We start from the raw sequence: 23,634 nt of genomic DNA, 5'->3' as shown, positions 1-23,634 counted from the left end.
CACCTGATGGGGTGCTAGGAACAAAATTTGGACCTTCTGGGAGAGTAGAAAGCACTGTTTGCCTCATTGTTGAGCCTTTTCTCCAGCCGTTGTTTTATTCTTTCTGCTGTAGTGGGGAAAATCTCGCCTTGCCTCCCTCTCCCCTCCCTTCCCCTCCACTCCCCCTCCCCCCATCATCTCCTCTTCTCTTCTGATACATTTTCTTTGAGATTGGAATTCATGTGCTGTGTACACTGGCTGCAGATTCACTATGTGTCTGAGAACGATCACCTTGATTTTCGGATTCTCTGGGCTCCACTTCTGAAGCATGACGATTACAGGCGTGTGTTGCCCCACGGATTACAGGCATGTTCTACCACACCCAGGTTATGCAGGGCTGAGGACTGGGGCATCCACGTTAGGCAAACGCTCCTCTACCGAGCTACAGCCTCAGCCCAGAAATGGCTTCTTGACTTCATTTTCAAGTTATTTATTAGGAAAGACTAGATTTCACGGTTTACGACTGCTGAACGTATTAACTGAAATAGCTCTTTCATTGGATCCCTTGTGGTTCCCTAAATACCGGGTCCTGTCATCCATGTGCTGATGCAGCTTTACTGCGGCCCCTGTAGTGTGGATGCTGGAATAACTTTGCTCACCTTGTTGCCTTGCTCAGAGACTTCTAGAGTCATGCCGAACTCTTAAGAGTAGGTGTTTCACAGATGACCTTTATGAGCTGAAATTCCCTTTTGTTCCCTTTTAAAAATGGGTTTTTTATCATGAAAGGGTAATGTCAAATTCTTTTTATGTGTCTATTGAGATGATCATGTGATTTTTGGTTTTTATTCTATTAGTAGGACATATTACATTAATTGGTTTTTAGAAGTTAAACCAAATTATATTCCTGGGATAAATCCTATCTTGTCATAGTGTCTGATTCTTTGTGTGTGTGAACTCTAATGGGGTATTTTATTTAACTTCTCACTGTATCAAACATTTTTAATTAAGGTATACATTTGATTTTTACTGAAAATAATTTTATACAAAATATTCTGATCGTGATTTCCCTTCAGGCAAGCTTTATTTGGAGTAATTTACTCAAAGAGAAGCATGCAGGCTCTGGCAGGGCTAACTGCTCGCTGCCTTTACTGAGGTCTAGGGTGAGAATTCAAGCAAAAAATGGACCAGAAAGAAGTAAAAACAAAACAACAACAACAACAAAAACCAAACAAAGACCCAAAAACGTGATTTAGAAAGAAAAGGAGTGTGCACCTGGCTACAAGTCACAGACAAGGCAAGTGTGGACAGCGTCACTGCAAATGTTCAAAGGCATTAGTGACATTAAAGCAAATCAGGAACTTTGCATGTGTGCCTGAGGTGCAAGATCCCACTCAGGGAATCAGAAGATGTGGACACATTCGGCATTAAGAGATGGGCATAGGCCTTTTGGTCAAGGTTAGAACATCATGGATTGCAGACATGTGTTTAAATGTCAGGTTGACAAAGGGTTTGTTTGTGATGGGGAGTCTTCCCTGTCCATCTGCCTGGGTTTAGAATCACCATGGTGACCAACACATACTTCTGGGTGTGTCTTGGGGGTATTTTAATTAATTATTAATAATATTTTAATAATTAATTAATCTTGGGGAGGTTAATTAAGGGAGAGAGAGAGCCCCACACAGAATTGTGCGAAACTACCCCATGGGCCAAGGGGTGGGCGGATCTAAAGAGGAAAAGGAGGAAGTGAACTGAACACGCACACTTGTGTTTGGCTGATCCTTGGCCCATCCTTTAGTGAGCAAGCAGCTTCCTGTTCCTGCCATTCTCCGAATGCCTTCCTGCCAAGATGGCCTCAGTCCCTTTAACCCCAGAACCAAAGTAAACATCTGATCCCTTAAGCTTTTTCTTGTCAGGTATTTGGTCACAACTAGAAGAAAAGTAAACTAACATCCTTTAGTGAGCAAGCAGCTTCCTGTTCCTGCCATTCTCCGAATGCCTTCCTGCCAAGATGGCCTCAGTCCCTTTAACCCCAGAACCAAAGTAAACATCTGATCCCTTAAGCTTTTTCTTGTCAGGTATTTGGTCACAACTAGAAGAAAAGTAAACTAATATACCTATTCCTGTTATGCAATCTTCAGAAAAAATTTTTTTTTTCCTTTAAATGTATAGTAGATTTCTGCAGTAAGACATGCAGTAAGGGCATTGGCTTCTCTTTGTGGGTAGTTCTTTTTAATTATCCAGTCTTTTTACTTTCTTTGAGTCTGTTCATCTCAAGTCAGTTCTGGTAGTCATTCTTTACTTTCAACCTATTTCTGTTGCAGGGTCTAAAGTACAGCTCTTTGTGATAAGATACTTAGATCCATATCTATTTTGACAGTCTGTGTAACAGATTTCCTGTTGATGTTCAACCAATGACAATTTTCAACTCTGTTATTTTTCTTCTCCTTTCTGCTCCATCCCTAGGCATGCTGGTGGGAATACATGGGTCCTCTGTCCCTCGGCATTGGTAGAAATTTTGTGCTACTTGGCTCATTCCAGGATCCTTTTGCTCCAATCTCTCCCCTTACCAACCATAAATTCTTTTTTTTCCGTTTATTTATTTATTAAAGATTTCTGTCTCTTCCCCACCACCTCCTCCCATTTCCCTCCCCCTCCCCCAATCAAGCTCCCCTCCCTTGTCAGCCCATAGAGCTATCAGGGTTCCCTGCCCAGTGGGAAGTCCAGGGACCACCCTCCAACCATAAATTCTCAAGCTCTTTGCAGCCTCTCAATATTTGTGGACCTTCTTCAAAGCCTGCCAGGCTCTCCCTAGACTCCCTCATTATGTCACCCAGCATCTTACACTGGCTGGGTGTGTGTGTGACGTCATTGGTCTCCATCTCTGCAGGTTGCCCACCATACTCGGCTCTGTTTGATAGAAACATTAACTCCATTTACAAGTAATAGATCACATTTAATGTGATTATCAATATGGTAAGATTTACATCTGTCATGTTTTCTGTGTGTTGTAGTTTTGTTTCCTTCAAGTCTTACGTTATTGCCTTCTTTAACAGTATGTGGATCTTATAAACACCATCTCTCTTTCTTCATTGCTTCTTTTACTATCTATTATTTAAGTTACTTTCTCAGTAGTCCCCCCCCCACCACATTATAATCCTCAGCTTGACTTGGAACGACCGAGTTCAAAGTGTGTCAGCTTCATTTTAGTATTCCATCGAACCTCACTCCCGTGCACTTCCCTTCCTGCAGTTGTTGTCATTGAAATTGCATCTTTGCCGAGGATATGTGATAGCCTATACTGAAAATTTTGTATTTTTACATATGAAAGACTCACCAATACAGTTTTATAGCTATTGCTCTCAGCTGGTGTGTTTTTATATAAAATGAAAGAAGACAAATGTTAAAATGAAAAAAAAATACATGTACAGCATCTTTGCCATTACCACTTACTCTTTCCTCATGACTCAGGTGAATTTCCAGGTGAATTCAAGCCACTCTCTACTGTCTACTGGGATGTCCTGTTAATATTTGTTACAGGAGATGGCTTTTAGTGATGTAAGATTCTTAAAGTGTTTGTTTGTTTAGGAACACTTTAACTTATCTTTCACCCCTGGAGGGTGGCTTAGTGGATGTAGAGTCCTTGGATAATGCTCTTTTTCTTCCCACTTCTGGAAAGCGTCCCACTGCTTTCTGGTTTCCCAAGTTCTGGATGAAAAGTTGGCTGCTATTTTTTATTGTGTATCCCTTGTGCTCAATTTCCTGCTGCTCCGTTTTACGATTTCCTCTTTGTCTTTGAATCTTAGAAGTTTTATTATGATGTGTTCAGAAGTTAATCTCTTTGGATTTCTCTTTCCCACTCAGAGTTCATCTTATATAAAATATCAAATATACAGATTAATGTTTTAAACTCAAATTTGGGGAGTTTGGGGCCGCTTTGTCTTCAAAAATTCCTTCAGTCCTGTCTACGTCTTCTGCAGCATTGAGTCCACCAGATTTCATGGTTTGAGATGGAACACATCTACCTGTGATGACTTCTCATCAGACCCGGCCCCCGGGCACATTTAACTGCCAGTTCGACTTCTGTTTTGTAAATATCGAGCTGGCATCTCAGATGTATAGTGAGTAGAACAAAACCTTGGTTTCCATTCCAAACTTACCCTTAGACAGCTCTCCTACCTTATCAACTTCTCTGTCCTCTCACCACCTGAACTGAAACATGAGCTCTCTTTCTCTTGATTGCCCATCTGGTCCATCACCAAGAACTGCCTCTAAATGACATCACCCTGATGTTGCCTTCTCTCCATTTCCACAGAAGACCAGCCAGTTCTAGGTCCCCACAGAAGGGATTCGTCAACAACTCAGCATGAAGGGTCTTACCTCTGGAAGTTAAGGTTTGGGAAGTCTGAAGTAGGCCTCAGAAATTTGAATTCTTGTAAACATTTCCCATGGGTTTCTGATGATTGACGGGCCTGAAGAGCCTCTGGTCTGCCTAAACCAAGCTGGGCATGAGTCAGCTCCCAGGAGGCTCACTGCAGCGGGGTTTGGGAAGCTGAGTTAAGGAATGAAGTCCTTCCAGGTAGCAGCTGAAAGGTGGATGTAGAACTTCGCCATGGGAGCAGAGGCAGCTGACCAACAGCATCCCCCTTTCTGTCTGTCAGTGGCCCGCTACCGTGTGACCGTATGCACAGGAGAACTCGAAGGTGCAGGAACTGATGCCAACGTCTACCTCTGTCTTTTTGGTGATGTGGGGGACACAGGGGAGCGACTGCTTTACAACTGCAGGAATAACACCGACCTGTTTGAGAAAGGCAATGTAAGTTGCAGTGATGTGCCACCCTCCTCCCAGTCCACGCCTGCTTTGTCCTCCTGCCTTCCTGGCTCTGTCAAGGTAGAGCTGGTGGTTAGTGTCAGGACCTCAGCAACGGGATACAATCTGTCTGGATGAGGGGAGTGGGGTCTAGGGACTCCAGGTAGGAACCACTTGAAGGACATAGAAATACCTGGTTGATTGGATCTTTGAGAGATTTGGCTCGCCATCACTTGCTAACATCAATGGCAGCTATAAGGCTCCTCGTATTATTCATCTAGAAGCTGGAGAGCCACCAGAGAAACCGTGGTCTCCTACCCATCCCTCAGGTTGGGAAGAACATTGGGCATCTCAAGTGTGTCCTTGAGGACTCGGGCTGGAAGAAAATGGAAGATAAAATACATTCTCTGTTAAGTGTGGCAATTAGGGGCAGCTTGTTCCTCTTCCTCCCCCGCTCCTGTCCATGGGTGTAAAAGGACTGAGTCTATTGCTAGCCACAATGCAATGTGTTAGGTATGCCCCTAGGCTACCACAACCATCACGTGAGTTTAATCTGGGCCAAAGGGGTCTGAAGCAGGAAGAAAGTACCAAACTGGTCTAGGGAAAGTTAGCCTTAGGCCACTCACTACACTCTCCTGTGCCACACTTTCTTTGTGTCTAAAGGGAGGGAAAGGACGCCTACCGGTGACTGGCTACTGTGGAGATTATGGAGGACTGATACACTGTAGGGGTCAGATGTGGTTCACAAGGCACAGTAGATGCCCAGTAAAGAATCATTGTTTCAGGGATGTGAGCTTGGTGGAGACGTACAGGTGGAAGGGATTTGTAGATTCTGTGCCCTTCCTTCCTCGTTTACCCTTTTCTTGGCGTGCAAGAGAATTCTAGTAGAAGACTCGGAGCTAACTCAAGGATGGGCTTTTGAAGGTTGTGTTGGTGAAGCCCTTCTGAGCAGGAGGCTGTAGGTAGGCTTTGGTCCACTTTGGGGAGGGGTAAGGAGACTATGGTTGCCTGTATTTTCTATTTCTGTTCCCTGTAGTAGTTTGTGTGTGCCCATGAAGGAATTCCAGCTCTTCCTTTCAGCTCTGCCTTGGAACTTCTGTAGTATACTGGTGCTAGGTCTCAAGAGAGACGTTATCTACACGACCCCACTGTCTTTTCTTTCTCAAAGGCTGACGAGTTTACCATCGAGTCTGTCACCATGAGGAAGGTGAGGCGGGTGAGAATCAGACACGATGGCAAAGGCTCTGGCAGCGGCTGGTACCTGGACAGAGTGCTGGTGCGAGAGGAAGGCCAGGCGGAGAGCGACAGCGTCGAGTTCCCCTGCCTCAGGTACACACACCCTTCGTCTTCCTGCAGAAAGACTTGGTCCTATTACATGGAACAATAAGAAAAATAGTGGCTGAGGTCAATAGTTGATGAGAGAAAGAGCTGACCTTGCAGAGGTATATTGACCTGAGTCTCACAGTTCTACCCCACCCCTGGCGGATGGAGGCACCAGGACCTAGTGCCAACTTGATGGTGTTTCTCATGAAAAACAAACAAAACAACACAACAAATACAAAAACCCTGACACGTTCTGAATTTAAGTGATTTGTTAGAGGATTAGTCAGATGCAGAATGAAATATGGATACAAGTTGGACTTCTATTCTTTTCCTTTTCTTTTTTTTTTTTTTTTTTTTGAGACAGGGTTTCTCTGTGTAGCTCTGGATGTCCTGGAACTCACTCTGTAGACCAGGCTAGCCTTGAACTCACAGAGATCTGCCCGCCTCTGCCTCCCTGAGTGTTGAGATTAAAGGTGAGTGTTACCACCACCTGGCTGGATGTTTGTTGGGACAGTCTGACCACATTTCTTGCCTGGTTACACTATTTCAAGGTGTCTGACTTTGTTCACATTTCTTTGCCTCAAGAGCGAGGAAGTGCGTTTGCACCATTTTTCTGAAGCATTCTTTGCACAACCAGCAGCTCCTGGCAATTCCTCAAGTTTCCAATCGAGGCATTCTACAATGAGGAGCAATCTCAGTGTTTCATGAAACCCCAGTGGCTCTCATTCACCTGTATAAATGCCTGGTGGGGGGAGGACACTGCCAGAGTAATTTGGGGCATGAGCCCACACCCTGATTCATTCCTCACCTGAGCTGTGTGACTCTCATGGTAGGGAGGGCAAAATCGTTTTGAGCTATTTTAAATGTGTGTGTGTGTGTGTGTGTGTGTGTGTGTGTGTGGTATGCACACTCCTGTGAGCTCCAGGGAAAGATTCATGAAGCTACCAGCATGCTGACATCTGTTTAGTAACACCTCATGGTAAAACTAGGTTAGAGCATTTGAAGCTGAAAGGAAATTGATTTTTAAAACTGTGTCTATTAATACATCCAAGTGTCTGGGTAGCAACAAAACATGTGTCATGGTTTCCTTTCACCTCTTGGGAGGGGATGGGTTGGTAAATGGAGGGGACATGGAGCAAACAGGTGGGATTTTCTGATGGCCGTGGCCTATCTGCTTCTATCCGTGGTCAGGCACATCCCAGCCATCTCTCCTGCAGGCTCTTGTAACTTCGGAGCCGGCACTGTCAGTGATCCTGCCAAGACAGAGAAAGGGAAAGTCCCAATGGCTCAGTTTAAGAGACTGTAGCTAGTAGTCTGTAGTCCCCAAACCCTCTGTCACCAATTCCGAGGGTGACACCATGAATCTTCGTGTCTTGAAGCCTCTGCTTCACCTCTCTGGTGTTCTGAACCACAGCCCTAAAGCCTACATAAATGAACAGCGTTTTAGAGTTGGCTAATACAAACTGACAACATGATTCCCGGGGAGTGGGAGCCCTTGGGATCTGGGTATAAAATAAGTAAGAAGAGATGAGAAGAGCATGGTGTTGTCTCATTGGCCCTGGGAAGGGGTTCAAAAGCTCTGAGTCCTGTGTCAGAAGGGGCAGGGAGGAGGTGGTGCCTTGATTTCTTTATGGCTTCCTTTATAGGCTTGTGTTGCTTTGAATGTATTAACGACAAACTCAAGTCACCAACAATGCATAGGTGTAATACCAAGAAAAATAAAATGAAAAAGCTTATGCTTGGTATAATTTAACCTAGAGAGAGCCCAGCTTGCATTCTTTACTTCTCCCTCCTGGGGTCTTCTGTGGTCCTTGTCTGCTGTGTGAGTTTGAATCTGCACCTGCCTGGATACGTGTGAACTTGTTCCTGTCTCTGTATCTTCATGTCCCTAGCAAAGGGCTTTGCTCTCTCTTTACCGAACAGCATAGAAAGCATCACATCAGGGAAGGGATGAGGGATATAGAGTTGAACAAGGATTAAGTCATTTATCCCAGCTGACTCAGATTACAAGCAAACACTATATCCAAATGCCACTTCCGGTGTTTATGATGAATATTCATTTTATAAGGCAGCTCTCAGCCCATCTTCTGTTTTCAGCAAATAATTACTATAACATACTTACATATAAACTCACATATATTACTCTTGGGCCAGTGGCATGGAAGAGCCAATAATTTAAGATTACAGCTATGCATAGCTTGGGTTGTAAAATCTAATGGGAAATCCAAGGCAGTTAAGGTTGGTTGTTATATTGTTTTCTTAAAGGTAAGTTAAGCAAACAGGCTGTACACAATAGTACCACAGTCTCAAGAGACCTCAGGGTGTATTGTCAGCCCTGCCTGTGAGGGCCAGCAAAAGTTCCAGTCTCCTAGAATGGAACACATATTTCTTATTATAATATTGAATATTATATCATCACAGGCTTAGGAAGCTCTGCCCTCTCAGGGGCGTGAAGGAATGGGCTTTAAAGAGAAACACCAAGCCATAAAGAGGGAGATATGTGGCCAAAACAAAAATGTCTTGGTCTCTGCGTTTCTCTAAGACAAAGCTCTTAAAGTTTTTCCTCTAGTGGTCCTTTTTGCACAAGAAATTTGTATATGATCTTGGGTGTCTAAGTCAATAATATAGCTATCCAAAGTTAACATTTATGAACAATAAATGGTAAAGAAATCTGTTATAAGATGACTCTTTGTTATACAAATAATTTTACCATTTATTAGAGACAAAAATAAAAAATTAATTAGTTATTTTAATTAATTATTTTTAATTAACTAACTATTTTGCTAATTAGGTGCCTATGTTTATTGATTTTACAGAAAAAAGTTAAATATCAGCTGAACATTTGATTCTGCAGGATGTAGAGTACCTTCATTATTTTTCAGAATTGACCAATATCTTGATTTTTATTTTTTATTAAAAATACTTACTTTTCATTTTATATACCAACCCTAGTTCTTCATCTCTCTCCTTCTCCTGCCTCCATTTCCCCTCTTCCCATCCCCCATCTACTCCTCAGAGGGGGTAAGGTCATCCTTGGGGAGTCTACAAAGTCTGGCATACCAACTTGAGGCAGGACCAAGTCCCTCCCCACCTCCGCTCCATATTGAATATCTTAATTTTCTAACTGTCAATGATGATAACTCTGCTTTGCATGGATAGATAGTAGAAAATGGCAGAAGGATGTTTAGGATCATTTCAGAAATTGTTGGAGATTCTATCTTAATCCCAAGGCAACATTTATTTGATAATCTTTTAAATCAAACTCAATCCAGAAATTCAAGCAATTATAAACAACTAAATATTCTAACACATTAAATACAGAGATATACTAGCTTGACATTTCCTGAGGAATGGCGGTAGGAAAATATTAAAGGTCTTTGAGTTCCATAATGATATTTTGTATTTCTACAAGAGCAGAAAAATTGTATGTACAATGTAAAAACACTGTAATTCATAACATAACAAACGAACAGTCTTGAATCAGGGCCAAAGAACATTGTGTTACATTAGTGTTACATGTGACGACACGTGCAGGAAAAAGCGTGCATGCTGCATGCGTTCTCAGAGCCAAGTGAAGTCACCCACAGCACAGGCAGGCATGGCCACCTGGGATTTACTTTGTTTCTCTAAGTAAGTTTGGATTGTTGTAAAGTAAAGAGACCAGAACCTCTTTATTGCTGCCTGAATTCCACAGTTCCCACATTCAGCTCCACAGCTCTCTCTAGTTCATGCTCCACAGTTTAAGAAGCCAGATCCTAGAGAATGGTGATTGGCCCTGGGTTACAAACTAGCCTGCCTATGGGGTATACACAACTCATGCTTGTGCAATAGGCTTGTTTCGTAGGCTTGGCGATATTCCCCATGTCTTCCTCTGGGGGACAGCCAACAGAGGGCTGGAGCCACTGTTCAGAGTGATATCTTGAGTCATAGTTATCAACTCTGAGCCCTGAAAACCATGGGCTTACCTTTTCCTGAGGTCAAATCTCATCCGTCTTTGAAGATTCCAATTCAACTTCCTCACCAGAGGCCCTTCCCCTTTCTGTAAATCCTTACAGCACTTCCTTTGTCCAGTCCCACCTCATCTAGCCCACCCATCTTCTTGATCATACTCTTGGCTACAGTAGCCTGAGCTGTGCTGTCCCAGTGTCCTCTCTTTTTGCTCTCTCCTGTGCTCTGTCCTTGTTCATCCCATTAACCAGCAGCCCTGTCTCTCACTTGCTGTATTCTGTCTTCATGGGCCTTCAGCAACTCTTGGACTTCCATCCCAGGGTATGCTTTTCCTTTGGGATGCTCTTCTCTCTTTTCCTGGCCAACATCATATCATGTTTCCAATCTCAGCCAGCAGTCAGCCTTCTCCAGAAAGTTTTCCTCTGGTCTGGGTTGGAATACTTTGCTAGGAGATCTCAAAGACCCACTTTCTTTGGCTGAACTCAAAACTCTGGGCCTCCTGGTGATTCAGCATGGGGGCTGTGATGGTTGGGGTGTCTGCCTGTTCTACTCAGAGAACTAACACCCCACCCCATTTCTCTCAAGGTGGCTGGATAAGGATAAGGATGATGGACAGCTGGTCCGAGAGTTGTTACCCAGTGACAGCAATGCCACGCTCAAGAGTGAGTTGTCCCAATGGCCAGGTGATGGGTGTTCCCTGGGCATGACAGTTGCCTTTCCTCAGTGAAACAGGACCTAGACCTTCAAAGATACACACCTTCTTCACTTTATTTCATGAAAGCAGCACAGGATGGTGGATAAAAATGGCATTGATGGAGGTCTGGAAACTTCTCATGTGTCTGTGCTTGAACGCCCAGTCCAAACCTGGTCTTGGTGTTAGGTGCTGAATATGGGTTAACAGAGTGATAAGAGCAATAAAACCAGCCAATGGCACCAAGCCCAGGGACCCCTGCTTTGTGAGCAGAAATGCATTTGAAGGGCTTATTGAATAAGGACTTTTAAACTGCTGAGCATTGTCCTGGAGCCCTGGAGTATCCCTTACTAGTGATACATGCTCAGATGCTGCTGTCTGAGCATGTGCTTTGGATAATGTGTAAAAGAGCTACACCTCCAGACATCCCCAGAGTCCAACAATGCAACATGTTTCCCGGGTGTCACTCAACTGAGCCCTGCCATAACCCCAAAAGGAGGCAGAGCTAACATTGTCCTTTTGTCAGATGGGGAAACCAAGGCCTGGAAGACGTAGATGCTAATACTTACCTTTTCTAAGGTCACTCAGTTGAACCAGAATGTCTAGTGTAGCACCCAGCATCACAGAGCCTAAGCACTGGGAAGGAGCTCAAGAGAAGTCACCCACGTTTGTGATAAGGGGACACTCAGGCCTGCAGTTGCTGATGGAACCGGGATCAGTCCCCAAAACGTCTCTGCCTTAGATTGCTGTTCTTCCCACCCCAGCAGGCTCTCATTTCACCACGTGGACAGAGAACCCACCCTTCTGATCTGCTAGTTGGAGAAGAAGGCTTCTGCTTCCTGCTGCGTCTTTAAGCAGCAAAGTGATCTATTTCTCCCAGTGCCCATAGACGTCCCTGGTAGAGCTGAGCTGACAGGTGGCAGTGGATGGCCCCAGGCACGGGGCCTCAGCTTATTTTCTCCAGACTATGTTCCAGGAGGAAAACCCTGAAGGAACAATGAGTGACAGGCCTTGAACTCTCTCTTCTTTGCCTAAGACACACACCGTGGATCCTGCCTGGACGACTAAAGCTTGGCTGCTGTTCTCCCACAACTTATCCCGCCCTCTGGTGTTCTTTATACCTGCACACAGGCTGGTGCAGAGATTTCTGGGAGATAAAATGGGATAGCATTGCAAGGTATCCTATTAGGGGAGGGAGCAGCCTTAAATACACACCAAGAATTTGCTCCTGGATAGTGACTTTATTGTCGCCATCTCGTGGCAGGCACCTGACCTTCTGAGCTCTACATCCCTTGCCTGTAAGGTTGGGAGGAGAGTACTTAGTGATAATAGCATAGAATGTGTGCCCAGCGTTGTAAGTACTGAGATGTTCTGGTGCCTTCGCCCATCAGAAGCTGGATAGGGGATTTCTGGGGATGCTTTGAGTCTCTGGAGTGTGGGTGTTTCACCTCAGCACCTTCACCTCTTACAGAACAGGAAGAGGCAGTGCCCTGGTTTTCTAGATGAGGGGGCTCCACAGAGATGGAGGGAGCCCTGCTACCAGTGTAGGGTCGGGACTCCAGGCTCCAGTGTCCTGACTCCTAGCCTGGGTCTTCTCTGGCTGAAGGTTGTCCCTTCTTTCCAACACTTTGCTCCTTGTTGTACAACCGGCGCTAACTTCCTGTCTCTCTCTGCTTGGCATGCTTAGACTTTCGCTATCACATCAGTGTGAAGACCGGGAACGTATCCGGGGCCAGCACAGATTCTAAAGTATACATCAAGCTCTATGGGGAGAAATCTGACACCATCAAGCAAGTTCTGCTTGTCTCCGACAACAACCTCAAAGACTACTTTGAACGTGGCCGAGTGGATGAGTTCACACTGGAGACCCTGAACATTGGGACTGTAAGTATCTGTTCCAGAATCAGGTGACATTGTCTCACCATGTTCCTACAATGGCCCACACGTGTCCACAGTCACGTTCATGTCTGCACTGATGTGCACACAGGTGAGCCCATTTTGAAGGAAAAGAACTGCCCACTTAGAGGTTACTAGTGAGGCATTTAGTTTCTCCCAGGGCCAGAGCAGCTGCAGATAAATAAGCAATTATGCTTTTAGAACATCTTTGAGACTGTAATACACATTTTAGTAACTTTACCCCCAACATGTGTTCCAGGATTATAGACAGAGCATGGGTGCTGAAGAAGGGGACACTGGATTCGGGAAGGGAAAAGAGAGAAGGGAGAACCAAAGGGAAGGGATGACAATGTTTCCCAATTCCAGACTTGAGTGTGCTTCTCCACGTGTCCCATGATGAGCCCTGGGGTGGGGCAGGTCCTTTGCAACCTCGTCAGTCTGCACTCTAGGGAAGGATCTTGGGGTAGTCATTTACCCCTTGGGGTTAATGAACTTCTAACGTATTTACATCTTAAATCAAATCAATAATTGTGAAATGACAATTTGGTTCCCTTTCCTGAAGGATTTTTGGGTGTCTGATGGGAGTGGGGAGGGGATTGACAGTAGAAAGCCACAGAGACTTCTCATGTTGGTGAAACTCCCTCAGTGAATAGTGTGGCCAAGAGCTTAGGAGCCCACCATTTCCACTGACTCGACATGTGCAAGTTATTTAACCTTGTCTTCATCAGTTTTCTCATTCCCAATAATGGAGATGCCATGGGGATTATTATTAGTATTGACTATGTAAAGAATACCCACACGCTTATAGTCAGGGCTCAGTATATACTGCTAAACAATTGCTCCACCTCCCATCCAAAGGGATGTGGAAGTGAGTGACAGTCCTTGTCTTTTGGGAGCTTCTAGTCATGTCCGACAACAGACAACTGCCCTTGTCGTAACTCTTCTTTATTCTCTCCCTGGAACTGCAGCAGTCCCAGCAGCACAGAGAAACACTGGCATGCTCCTCTGCCTAGTCAGGCATTTGGAGTGCTCCCAGGCTTGATAAACTGAGCTGGTTTTTTCCTAGCATTCTCAGGGGCCCGTGCTCCATAGACTAAACTGTGGCAGCTGTGACAGCATTTCATCGACAGCTGCAAAGGGGCCCTTAGTATGTGTGAAAGCAAAAGCCAGGGCTTGGGTGGGTGATGTTCTAAATGTGGACTTTGGGCACCAGGCATAGGTAGTGTTACCCTCTACCCCAAACTGTTACAGAGAAAAAGTCAGGGCTAGAAGGGTCCTTGGAGGCCATCTGCTAATCCCACCGAATGTGTAAATTATCCCATACACAGCATTCCCACAACAATGAGAACTGTTAAACCCCGAGAAACCAAAGCACCTAAGGATGAGGATGGGGCCATCTGAGCTCTCAGGCCCTTACCTACAAGCAAAGATGTGGCCATATCAAATTAGCAAAGCAAGTGACTATAGACAGTTAATGGACAGAGAACCATGGTCCTTGGGTCCCAGAGTAAGAGGCGGGTTAGATACAGAACCACCACGTCGGGAGAGGTTATGGCAGATTCTGTCACCCTACAGGAAGGAAACGACAAGGAAGCAGTGCAGAAATGCACGTGATACTGCAATGCTTCAAATCAAACCGAAGTAAAGCAGCAGCAACTGTTAGACATGCCGAGCAGTTCAGTGCTCCTGTAGCCGTAGTCTCATTTTGAAGGACCTAACAGATTCCACAGTTCTTGCCAGCGCTACACCCTACTTGCTGCTCACAGCAGACCTTGAAATTGAGTTCCGCTGAGGAGGAGAGGGGTGGAGCCTCTGGGCAGGAAAGGATCACCTGGGTAGGCGTTTCCTGATTACCAGGACAGGCCGGGTCAAAGCTTCTCCCAAGGCACCGGAGGTCCCAGTTGGGGAGAGATTGGAAGAGAGCTGGAGGCGAGGCTTGCTTGAATATTCCTGCACACTGCTGTTCACACACCCTTCTGGAGTTTCCTTCCAGATCAACAGGCTGGTGATCGGGCACGACAGCACAGGCATGCATGCAGGCTGGTTCCTGGGCAGCGTCCAGATCCGTGTGCCCCGCCAAGGCAAGCAGTACACCTTCCCTGCCAACCGCTGGCTGGATAAGAACCAGGCAGATGGGCGTCTGGAGGTGGAGCTTTACCCCAGCGAGGTCGTGGAGATTCAGAAATGTATGGAAGAGCCTGTATGGGCCCTTGGCACCTCAGCATTCCCTGGTCCAATTGGGGAGGAGGAATAATGGAATCAGAGGAAGGAGGGGCCAAAGGAAGGAAGACAGGCCACGTGGTGACTGAGTCTTATCTCCTTGTGGTGTGGAAGAGAGACACGGGTGGGAGTGGAAGTGGGGGGTTCCTGTTGCCTCTAGTACTGTGGGTCTGGAAGGGAACAAGGGCTCATTTCACAGATGGCAAAAACGAGGATCTTGGAGAAATATAGAAAAAAGGGGGGGAATGTATATTCTCAACCCTGTGGCAAAATTTATGGCATAGCCTACATCTCTCTTTAGGAAAACTAGCTGAGGAGGTCGGACTTTTCATTTTAGATGTATATTGAGGTTTCTCCAGCCAGTCCTACCTTGGTCTTTGTGAAGGTCGCTGTTAACAAAACAGACCAAAGTCATGTACTTGTGAGGGAGTGAGTAGATTGCCTTATAGGGAAGCGAGAACTCTAGGCTGGATGGAGCGGGGTCAGAGGGGAGGGTGAGCAGACAGGCTTGGTGAGCAGCTTCTTCTGAGAAGCTAAAGGCCAGGATGGCTCTGGCCCTGTCTTCCAAGGACCATGATGTGAGCCCTCACTCCTTGAACAGAACGAAATGGGCTTGCTGAGCAACCAGGGCCAGTTGGGCTAGGGTCCCCAGCACTTACTGAGGAGAGAGGTGGGGTGTGCGCATCTGCAGTCTCAGTGCCGTGTGGGTCAGAGAGAGAAGAGATGAGTGGACCCTGGAGTTCACTGGCCAGGGAGTCAAGGCTAAGCTGATAAGCTCAAATTTCTGTGAAAGGCTTAGTCTCAAAAAGTGAAGGTGGAGAGAGATAGAGGATGACACCACACACACACACACACACACCCCTAACTTTACCTAAATAGAAATCCTGATATTCTTTTCCACCAAGTCTTAGAGCACTCACATCCACGGACTCATGGTGCCACGGTTCCTTAGGAAGACACATCTACTCTGCAGTGCCTGCTACTGCTACCTACCAATAACACATTTCCGCCACCCTCTAATACCTTGATAAATATCATTTCAAAATATGCACAGCTTTTTCTGTGCAGGACCACGTGTTGATGTATTCTGAAAGGCGCTTATATTTAAATGAGCGCTGTCATCCCAACCTCTTGTCTTTCCTGAAATGAAGGAAAATAAATGCAGCTTTTGCTTCTTCCTGCCCTGTGGTATCTGCCTAGTATCAGTAGCTTTATAATTTAATTTAATTTTTGTTGCTACAATGTAGTATTATAATAGTATGGTAGCAGTACTCTCTATATATAGACTATATAATGTGGGATGAACCCAAACTAATTGGTTTACAGCTCTGTACCCTGGAAGCTCAGTACTAATGTGCTGGCATGGCTGAGAGTCTTCTTGATGCCTTCTGTCACAGCAGATAGGGACAGAGAAAGAAGGGGGCACACTCAATCTCAGCCAGAAGGCCTGATGGCTTCTTAAGCTTCTACATCTCATAATCACAACTAGATTTCAGTGTGAGTCTTAGCGGGAGCAAGCATTCAAACTACAGCAGGCAGGCAGATAATAGAGAGTGCCAGCCATTGCGGGGTCCCCCTCGCTTCTGGCCTCCAAGGACAATGTGCTGCAGTGGATGAGATGATGTAACAGACGATTGTATAGGTTTGCCCTTTTCACAACCTACTCAATTCTTCTAAGCCTAAACTTGTCCATCTGCAAAATGCTGGCTCATCATACCGGGGAGGTTGCACAAGACGATGCCCGTGAAGGACCAGACACGCGGGATGAGCTTGGGAAGCGCAGGTGGGAAGGGCTGGGAAATGTTTGCTCCTCTTACTAAATACTCCATTTCTCCCATATGTGTCCACCTAGTGGTCCACTATGAGATTGAGGTCTGGACGGGGGATGTAGGCGGCGCAGGCACCACTTCCCGAGTCTATGTGCAGATTTATGGTGAAGAAGGCAAGACCGAAGTACTCTTCCTCTCCAGCCGCTCCAAAGTTTTTGATCGAGCATCCAAGGACATATTCCAGGTGTGTGAGTGTGAGGCCATGGGGGTGCCAACAGAGACTGGCGGTTACTGTGGCAGTGTCCTGAGTACACCCACTGGAGAACAGGCTGCCTCCCTCCAGCTGAATGGAAGGTGTTACCTGGAGGACAGGTTGAACTAAAATTCCCTTGGGTTCCTGGAAGCAATGAGCTGAGTGTAGAGGCTTGAACTGGGAAGGAGAAAATGTGGGTACGCATCCATGGTCCACCTCGTGCCCATGAATGGTAACTTGTTTCTTGGACCTGAGTTTGGGGTCCTTCCTGGTCTTGTACTTGTGTTACTTGGTGATCTTTGAGGAAAAGTACTACCTCATCCACACCCCCAAAGCACTCCAGCCTTTGGGAGTGGGTGTGTTCTCAGAGATAGTTTTCTCATGGAAGTTCAATCAGGGATTCCTGATATATTGCCTGCAGTGGCTAGTTCTCATTTCATCGATGATGGCACCAGGACTAGGTTTCTCCGCCTACTCCCTGTCTATGGCTCTGACTCTGAGCTTCTCCCAGGCTGGTGACAAGTCTGTCTTTCTCAGGCAGTCTCCTGGGAGGTGGCAGAGTTTACTAATGAGTTTTTAATGTCCTTGAGCTTCTTCTCTCCATATTGCAAGTTTTTGACTAGAAGGAGAAAATGATGTCAATGTGAGCACATTGTTGGTAACAGGGAGGATGCAGAGGCCACTGGGTATTTTATACTGGATATGAAAGCATTTGTGTGTGTATGTGTGTATATGTACAAGCTCATGCATGTGCATCTGCAGACATGTGTGCAGAGGAAGCACGCTCATGCTGGGTGTTCCATGGTTGACCTCGACCTCAAACACCTTAGTCTTCAATGGAGAGCTTTCTCCAATGACCAGGAAAGGTCCTGAGTTGGGGACAGCCAGGGTCACGAATGTCTGAAACATTACAGGTATAGGCCCTTCATGGGTGTAACAGGATGAGTGGGCTGCTAGTCATCCTGGCCTCCCAGCTAGCTTACACCTGAAATAATCACACAGAAACTGTATTCATTTAAACACTGCCTGGCCCATTAGCTCTAGCTTCTTATTGGCTAACTCTTACATTTTAATTTAACCCATTTCTGTTAATCTGTGTATTGCCACGTGACTGTGGCTTACCAGCAAGATTCTAACCAGCGTCCATCTCAGGCAGGAGATCCATGGTGTCTGCCACTCTGCCCTTCTTCCCAGCATTCAGTTCTGTCTACCTAAGTTCTGTCCTATCAACTAGGCCAAGGCAGTTTCTTTATTCATTATCCAATGGAAGCAACACACAAACAGAAGGAACTCCTACACCACATGGGCTCATATGTCCTCCTACACTGTTGACAAGCCCAAGCCTACATATTTGACCTGTTGGGACCTCCTTGGCTTCCTCGTCAGTATCACCAGTTTGTCATTACTGCCTGGTTGGCTTCACAGTCCCCATGGCAGTGAAAAGAGCCAGGGTCAGATACACAGTCAGAAATGTAACTGAGCCCACTGGATTACAGTTCCTATCCCCTGAATAACAAAGGAGAAATTCTGCTTTACCTAGGTCCTAGTCACCATATTGCTTGATGATTTCCTGACAAAGGTGGGTCATCTCCACTGTGGTTCCCTGAATCTGAAGTCTGGGGAGCTGTGTTCTCATCTGGGTCTGGCATTAAAGTGCGTGACTCTGACAGCCTTGGGCCTCAGATCGCTGGCGCTCAAATGGGGTAACTGGTGGGACTAGACTTTGAAAAGAGTTGAGCGTGAAGATGGACTCGCTCTAAAGGCGCTCAGGAGAGCCAAACACACTTAGTGTTGTGCTCCCCTCAAAATCTGATCCCCAGTTCCCTCTTCCTGAGACTGTGGAGCTCATGACAGAGTGAAATGGATCTGAGGCTAAGGGTGAGCCACTGTGCCCTCGGCCCATGGGAAGAGACTTCAAAGGGTGGTCTTTGTCCCTAAAAGGAGCCCGAGCCCAAGGCTTGTATTAATTTCTTTTTTCATTACTGTGACAAAATACTGGAAAAATCAGTGTGAGGACAAGAGTGTTTGTTTTAGTTTATGGTTGAGAATGATGGGGTCCATCGTGATAAGGAAGGCATGGTGAGGGTTGAGGCAGCCGGTCACATCACATCTATAGTGACAAAGTAGAGCTTGCAGGAATGTGGCTGAGCTCTAAGACCGTGAGGTCCATTCCTAGTGACTCAGTCCCTTCAACAGGGCCTCTGAAGGGTTCACAACTTTCAAAACAGTGCCACCCTCCAGAGACTGGGTGTTCAGACGCAGGAGCCTGTGGGGGTTGTTTTATATTCAAACCACAGCACAGCTCTGGAGCACCTCCATGGCAGGAGGACCAGGGATAACTACATTCTGGGCCCCATTTGAGCTCAAGGGTCTGGTAAGGCAGGGTTGTGCGACTGGGAAGGTTGGAAACCTTGGAGAAAATGTTTGAGGATTTTGTTTATTTGATATGTTACAAAAGAGAAACACGTTTCTTTGTTTATTGCTAAATGTATCTTCCTAATAGTAACCACATGAAGGCTCTGTCTGTGGTTTTTTGTTTGTTAGGTTGTTTTGTTTTTCCAAGCAGGGTTTCTCTGTGTAGCCCTGGCTCTCCTAAATTCATTCTGAAGACCAGGCTGGCCTCCAACTCACAGAACTCTCCTACCTCTGCCTCCTGGGTGCTGGGATTAAAGGCGTGTGCCACAGCCTCCAGGCTCTGTCTGTGTGTGTTTAGGGTAATAAGGAGGCCCAGGATTGTGAATAGGTTGGAGCTGGAAGTGAGAAGGGACTGACAGAAGTGCTAGCATTGTGAGGGAGTTGTATAAACCAAGACATAGAAGGAAGAGTAGGGACGAAAGAACAGGGAGATTAATGCCACAGGAGTAGAAAGAAATGTTTTTTCTTAAACCTGGGGAAGGGCCAGGCACAGTGGGGAAGCAGGAACTTTCAAACTTCTGAGTGAGGGCCCAGATCTCTCTGCAGGGCAGCTCAGCACTGGGGGAGGCTGGGAGGATGGCAGGGGCCATGCCAGCCACTGCCCTGCACTTTGCACAGCTGGAAGCGGCAGATGTGGGTGAAATCTACAAGATCCGACTGGGACACACCGGCGAGGGCTTTGGGCCCAGCTGGTTCGTGGACACCGTGTGGCTGAGGCACTTGGTGGTGCAGGAGGCAAACCTGACACCTGAGGAGGAGGCCCGGAAGAAGAAGGAGAAGGACAAGCTGCGGCAGTTGCTGAAGAAGGAAAGGCTGAAGGCCAAGCTGCAGAGAAAGAAGAAGAAGAAGAGGAAGAAAGGAAGTGATGAGGAGGATGAGGGCGAGGAGGAAGAAGAGTCCTCTTCAGAAGAGTCCTCGTCAGAAGAGGAGGAAGAAGAAGAAACAGAGGAGGAGGAGGAAGAAGAGGAGGAGTTTGGGCCCGGGATGCAGGAGGTGATCGAACAGTACAAGTTCGAAGTCAACCGCTGGCTGGCCCGGGGCAAGGAAGACAATGAACTTGTCGTGGAATTGGTCCCAGCTGGTCGGTCTGGTCCTGAGCGTAAGCCTGAAAAAAAAAGTTGGGGGGGGGGGGATATTTCTCCTAAAGGGACCAGGGAGGGGGCAGGGTGACTCAGTATCCCTCAGGTAGAGACTAAGTGGTGGAATCCCACTGTGGTCCATAAATACCTCTCCTGACTTGCACTTGGAAAGTGACCATTGATCCGCTTGTTTGGAGCTAAACACTACCCTTGACCTGTCCCTTCAAGGGGAAACACTGGCTTTGGGAGAGACTTGTCACACATCTTGATAGAGCTGAATATGCGGGTAAAGTAGGAAGGTTGCTGAGGCCCAATGGCTGTGGATTTCATGGCAAATGCAAGCATTGGGTGTGAGGAGAGTAAGCTTGTATAGCCATAGCAGTGGGACTTTCCTGCTTCCAGGGTCTACTTGGATCCAAGGGCCTGGGACACTGCTCTATCTTGTGACCCCGGTGTTCTCAACGCTGCATTTTTCTGTGTCTCCAGCCAACACCTACGAGGTCCAGGTGATCACAGGGAATGTGCCCAAGGCTGGCACTGATGCCAACGTCTACCTGACCATCTACGGAGAGGAATATGGGGACACAGGGGAGCGGCCTCTGAAGAAATCAGACAAGTCCAACAAATTCGAGCAGGGCCAGGTAGAGTGAGAACTTTCTGGCCCCTGGGTGGGTGAGAGCCAGATATGGAACAGTTTTTGCCCATAGCAACCTCAGCCAGTATCTTTTTCACTGTGTGTCTAACAGGGTGTTGTATTCAGCCCAACGAGGCCTGGCTGCAGCTACCCTTCCATAGGTAGCAGTATTTTGTGGAGAGTTATGAAAAGGCTAGAGGCAGATCCCCGCAAAAGAATCCCATAGGCTAGTTGGTCTTCAGGGTCAGTCAGAGAATACTCTATTCAGAAACTAAGTGAACCGAGTTTAAAAGCTAGATGTGTTTCTATCTTTTGTGTATGGGTCACTTGCATGTATGTCTGTCTACTGTGTGTATTCAGTGCCCACAGAGGTTAGAAGAGTGCATAAGATCCCCTGGGACTGGAGTTATAGGCAGCTGTAAATGACCATGTGAGTGTTGGGAATCAGATCTTAGTCTTCTAGAAGAGGGACAAATGCTCTTAACTGCAGAACCATTTCTCCAGCCCTTGAGTTTGAGGCCAGTCTCTACTATATAGTGAGACTCTGTCTCACAAGACAAAGAGGTGACACTCTGGGAAGCTTGATGGACAGGAATGAAGTGTGGTGGAACTGTGTGACAGGGGCAGAGGGATTCCCACCATGACCTTGAAAGAGTGGTCACAAAGCCTGACGCTTCTTTGGAGGAAGGGAAGCCATGAATGACGTGCGTGCACCTCACTCTTCCAGGAACAAGGGAAAGACGTGGAAATGAGAGCTGAAGAAAGCTGCTCTCTTGTCCTTCAAGATTTTACAAACTCACCTGTCCCTCCCTCCTGTCTTCCTCCTGTTCTTGACCCTCCCTCCGGACCAGGTTCTCTTGTCAACACAGGAAGGGACAATAAATAAGATCTGCTGAAGTACTTTCCAGCTCATGCCACGAGCTATTTCCTTTCCACCCATGTTTTCTTTCAGCATCCCTCCCATGATTCAGTACTACGTTTTGTTTCTGCATCTCGGTGCCTTATCTTGGAAAGTTATCGCCATTGTATTTCTGGATTGGAGTATTCCTGTAGAGGACAGACTGGGAGAGTTGTTGCAGTCGGTATTAATACTGGTCGCATGTGGATAATAGCACAGCCATGTGACATTTCAGCAGATAAGAATGGCGGGTGTGATGTGGTCCCCTAAGAGTGTACCACCTAGTGGTATTGAGCCATCTCAAATTGTGTAAACACACAGTATGCTGTTTGTTAGTGAACTTACCTAGCAATGTGTTTCTCAGAATATTATCTCTATTCTCAAGTACCCATGACTGTATTGTGATGAAATTAACACAAGTTTGATCACTGCGTGATGGTAAATGAGAATGCCCTTGTTATTAGGGACCCACATTGAAATAGTTAGGGGTCAAGGATCCTAGTATCTACCACCTACTATAAACTGTTCCAGAAAAAAAAAACATACAAAGAACACACAAGAGAGACAAAATGGAATAATCCAACTAATGTTGCATATAGGGGTAACATCTAAGAGAAGGTAGGCCACAGTTATATCTATTTTTGCAAGGTTTCTGAAGGTTTGAAATCTTTTTCAAAATAAAGGGGATTTTAAAGATGTATCCAGAAAACCCCATCCACTTACTGGCTCTCCATTTTATCTAGATCTGAGGGCAGCATGGGGTGGGTGTGGGAGCTGACATGTGTTGCCCCTCTGAGTCATGCTTTCTCTATATTTAGACAGATACCTTTACCATCTACGCCATTGACCTGGGGTCTCTGACCAAGATTCGGATTCGCCATGACAACACAGGCAACAGGCCAGGCTGGTTCCTGGACAGGGTAGACATCACCGACATGAATAATGAGATCACGTGAGTGGGACTTGAGGGGAGGGAGAAGAGGTTATGCTGGCACTAAACTGGTCCTGGAGAGAGGACCAGGTACTGGAACGTGATGTTTGAGGGTGAGGGTCGGTTGGCTAAGGCCAGGATGACAGTAAGGAATCAGGGTGAGCATTGCCTCTCTTCTCTCCCTCCCAGAAGTTCTAGTCCTGTCAGATAACAGCCCTGTAGAACACCCCTTCAGCAGTTCACCCCCAACTCTCCACGGAGAAATAAACTTACAGCACCTGGTTTTAGTGCTCCAGGGGCCAGAGATCAGCAACATTTTCTAAAAGGCCCATATAGAAAACACTTTCAGTTTTCCACAGCATTTGATCTCGTTAAAAGACTCTCTACTGGGAAAGTAAAACCTGAGCTTAAGCGAGCATGCTGGTATGCAGGTTTAACCCCTGCATTTAGGAGACAGAGGCAGACAGTTCTCTATGAGTTCAAGGCCAGCTTGGTCTACATAGCGAGTTGTAGGCCAATCAGAGCTACATAGTAAGACCCTGTCTCTAAACAACAACCTTAAATGACGCTGAAATGGGGAATGGGGCTGTGTGCCAATCTGTGGACATTGAAATTTGAATTTCATGCCCCAAAGTGTTATTGTTCTTTCAACTTTTTCTTCTCAACAAGATGCAAAATCCGTGGTTAGTTTGATGCATGTAATGGTTTGTGAGCTGGACTGGTACCTGTTGGAGACTCATAGTCAGTCTCTGACCTAGGCTGGGAAGGAGGTGTTTCCATAAATGGAGGAG

At 46.3% G+C, this 23,634-nt stretch overlaps 1 protein-coding gene across 3 annotated transcripts in view; it reads left to right on the top strand.

Annotated features, from left to right (window-relative positions):
- Nucleotides 1-23,634, top strand: part of Loxhd1 (lipoxygenase homology PLAT domains 1) — a 135,974-nt gene that overhangs the window by 49,730 nt on the left and 62,610 nt on the right. For 2 of the 3 annotated variants that reach the window (XM_041640896.1, XM_041640895.1), the window contains exons 13-21: nt 4,638-4,792; nt 5,955-6,115; nt 10,643-10,719; nt 12,436-12,632; nt 14,638-14,830; nt 16,717-16,877; nt 19,920-20,400; nt 20,867-21,021; nt 22,731-22,864. In XM_041640896.1, coding sequence (XP_041496830.1) covers nt 4,638-4,792; nt 5,955-6,115; nt 10,643-10,719; nt 12,436-12,632; nt 14,638-14,830; nt 16,717-16,877; nt 19,920-20,400; nt 20,867-21,021; nt 22,731-22,864 — 1,714 coding nt within the window. The remainder of the gene's footprint in view (nt 1-4,637; nt 4,793-5,954; nt 6,116-10,642; nt 10,720-12,435; nt 12,633-14,637; nt 14,831-16,716; nt 16,878-19,919; nt 20,401-20,866; nt 21,022-22,730; nt 22,865-23,634) is intronic. The other variant, XM_041640897.1, reaches the window with a different exon arrangement.

Source organism: Microtus oregoni, unplaced genomic scaffold, assembly GCF_018167655.1.
Source record: "Microtus oregoni isolate MIOR12 unplaced genomic scaffold, Mior012 000065F_ref0000479, whole genome shotgun sequence".
Taxonomy (NCBI): domain Eukaryota; kingdom Metazoa; phylum Chordata; class Mammalia; order Rodentia; family Cricetidae; genus Microtus; species Microtus oregoni.
This window is presented reverse-complemented; position numbering and strand designations above follow the sequence as displayed.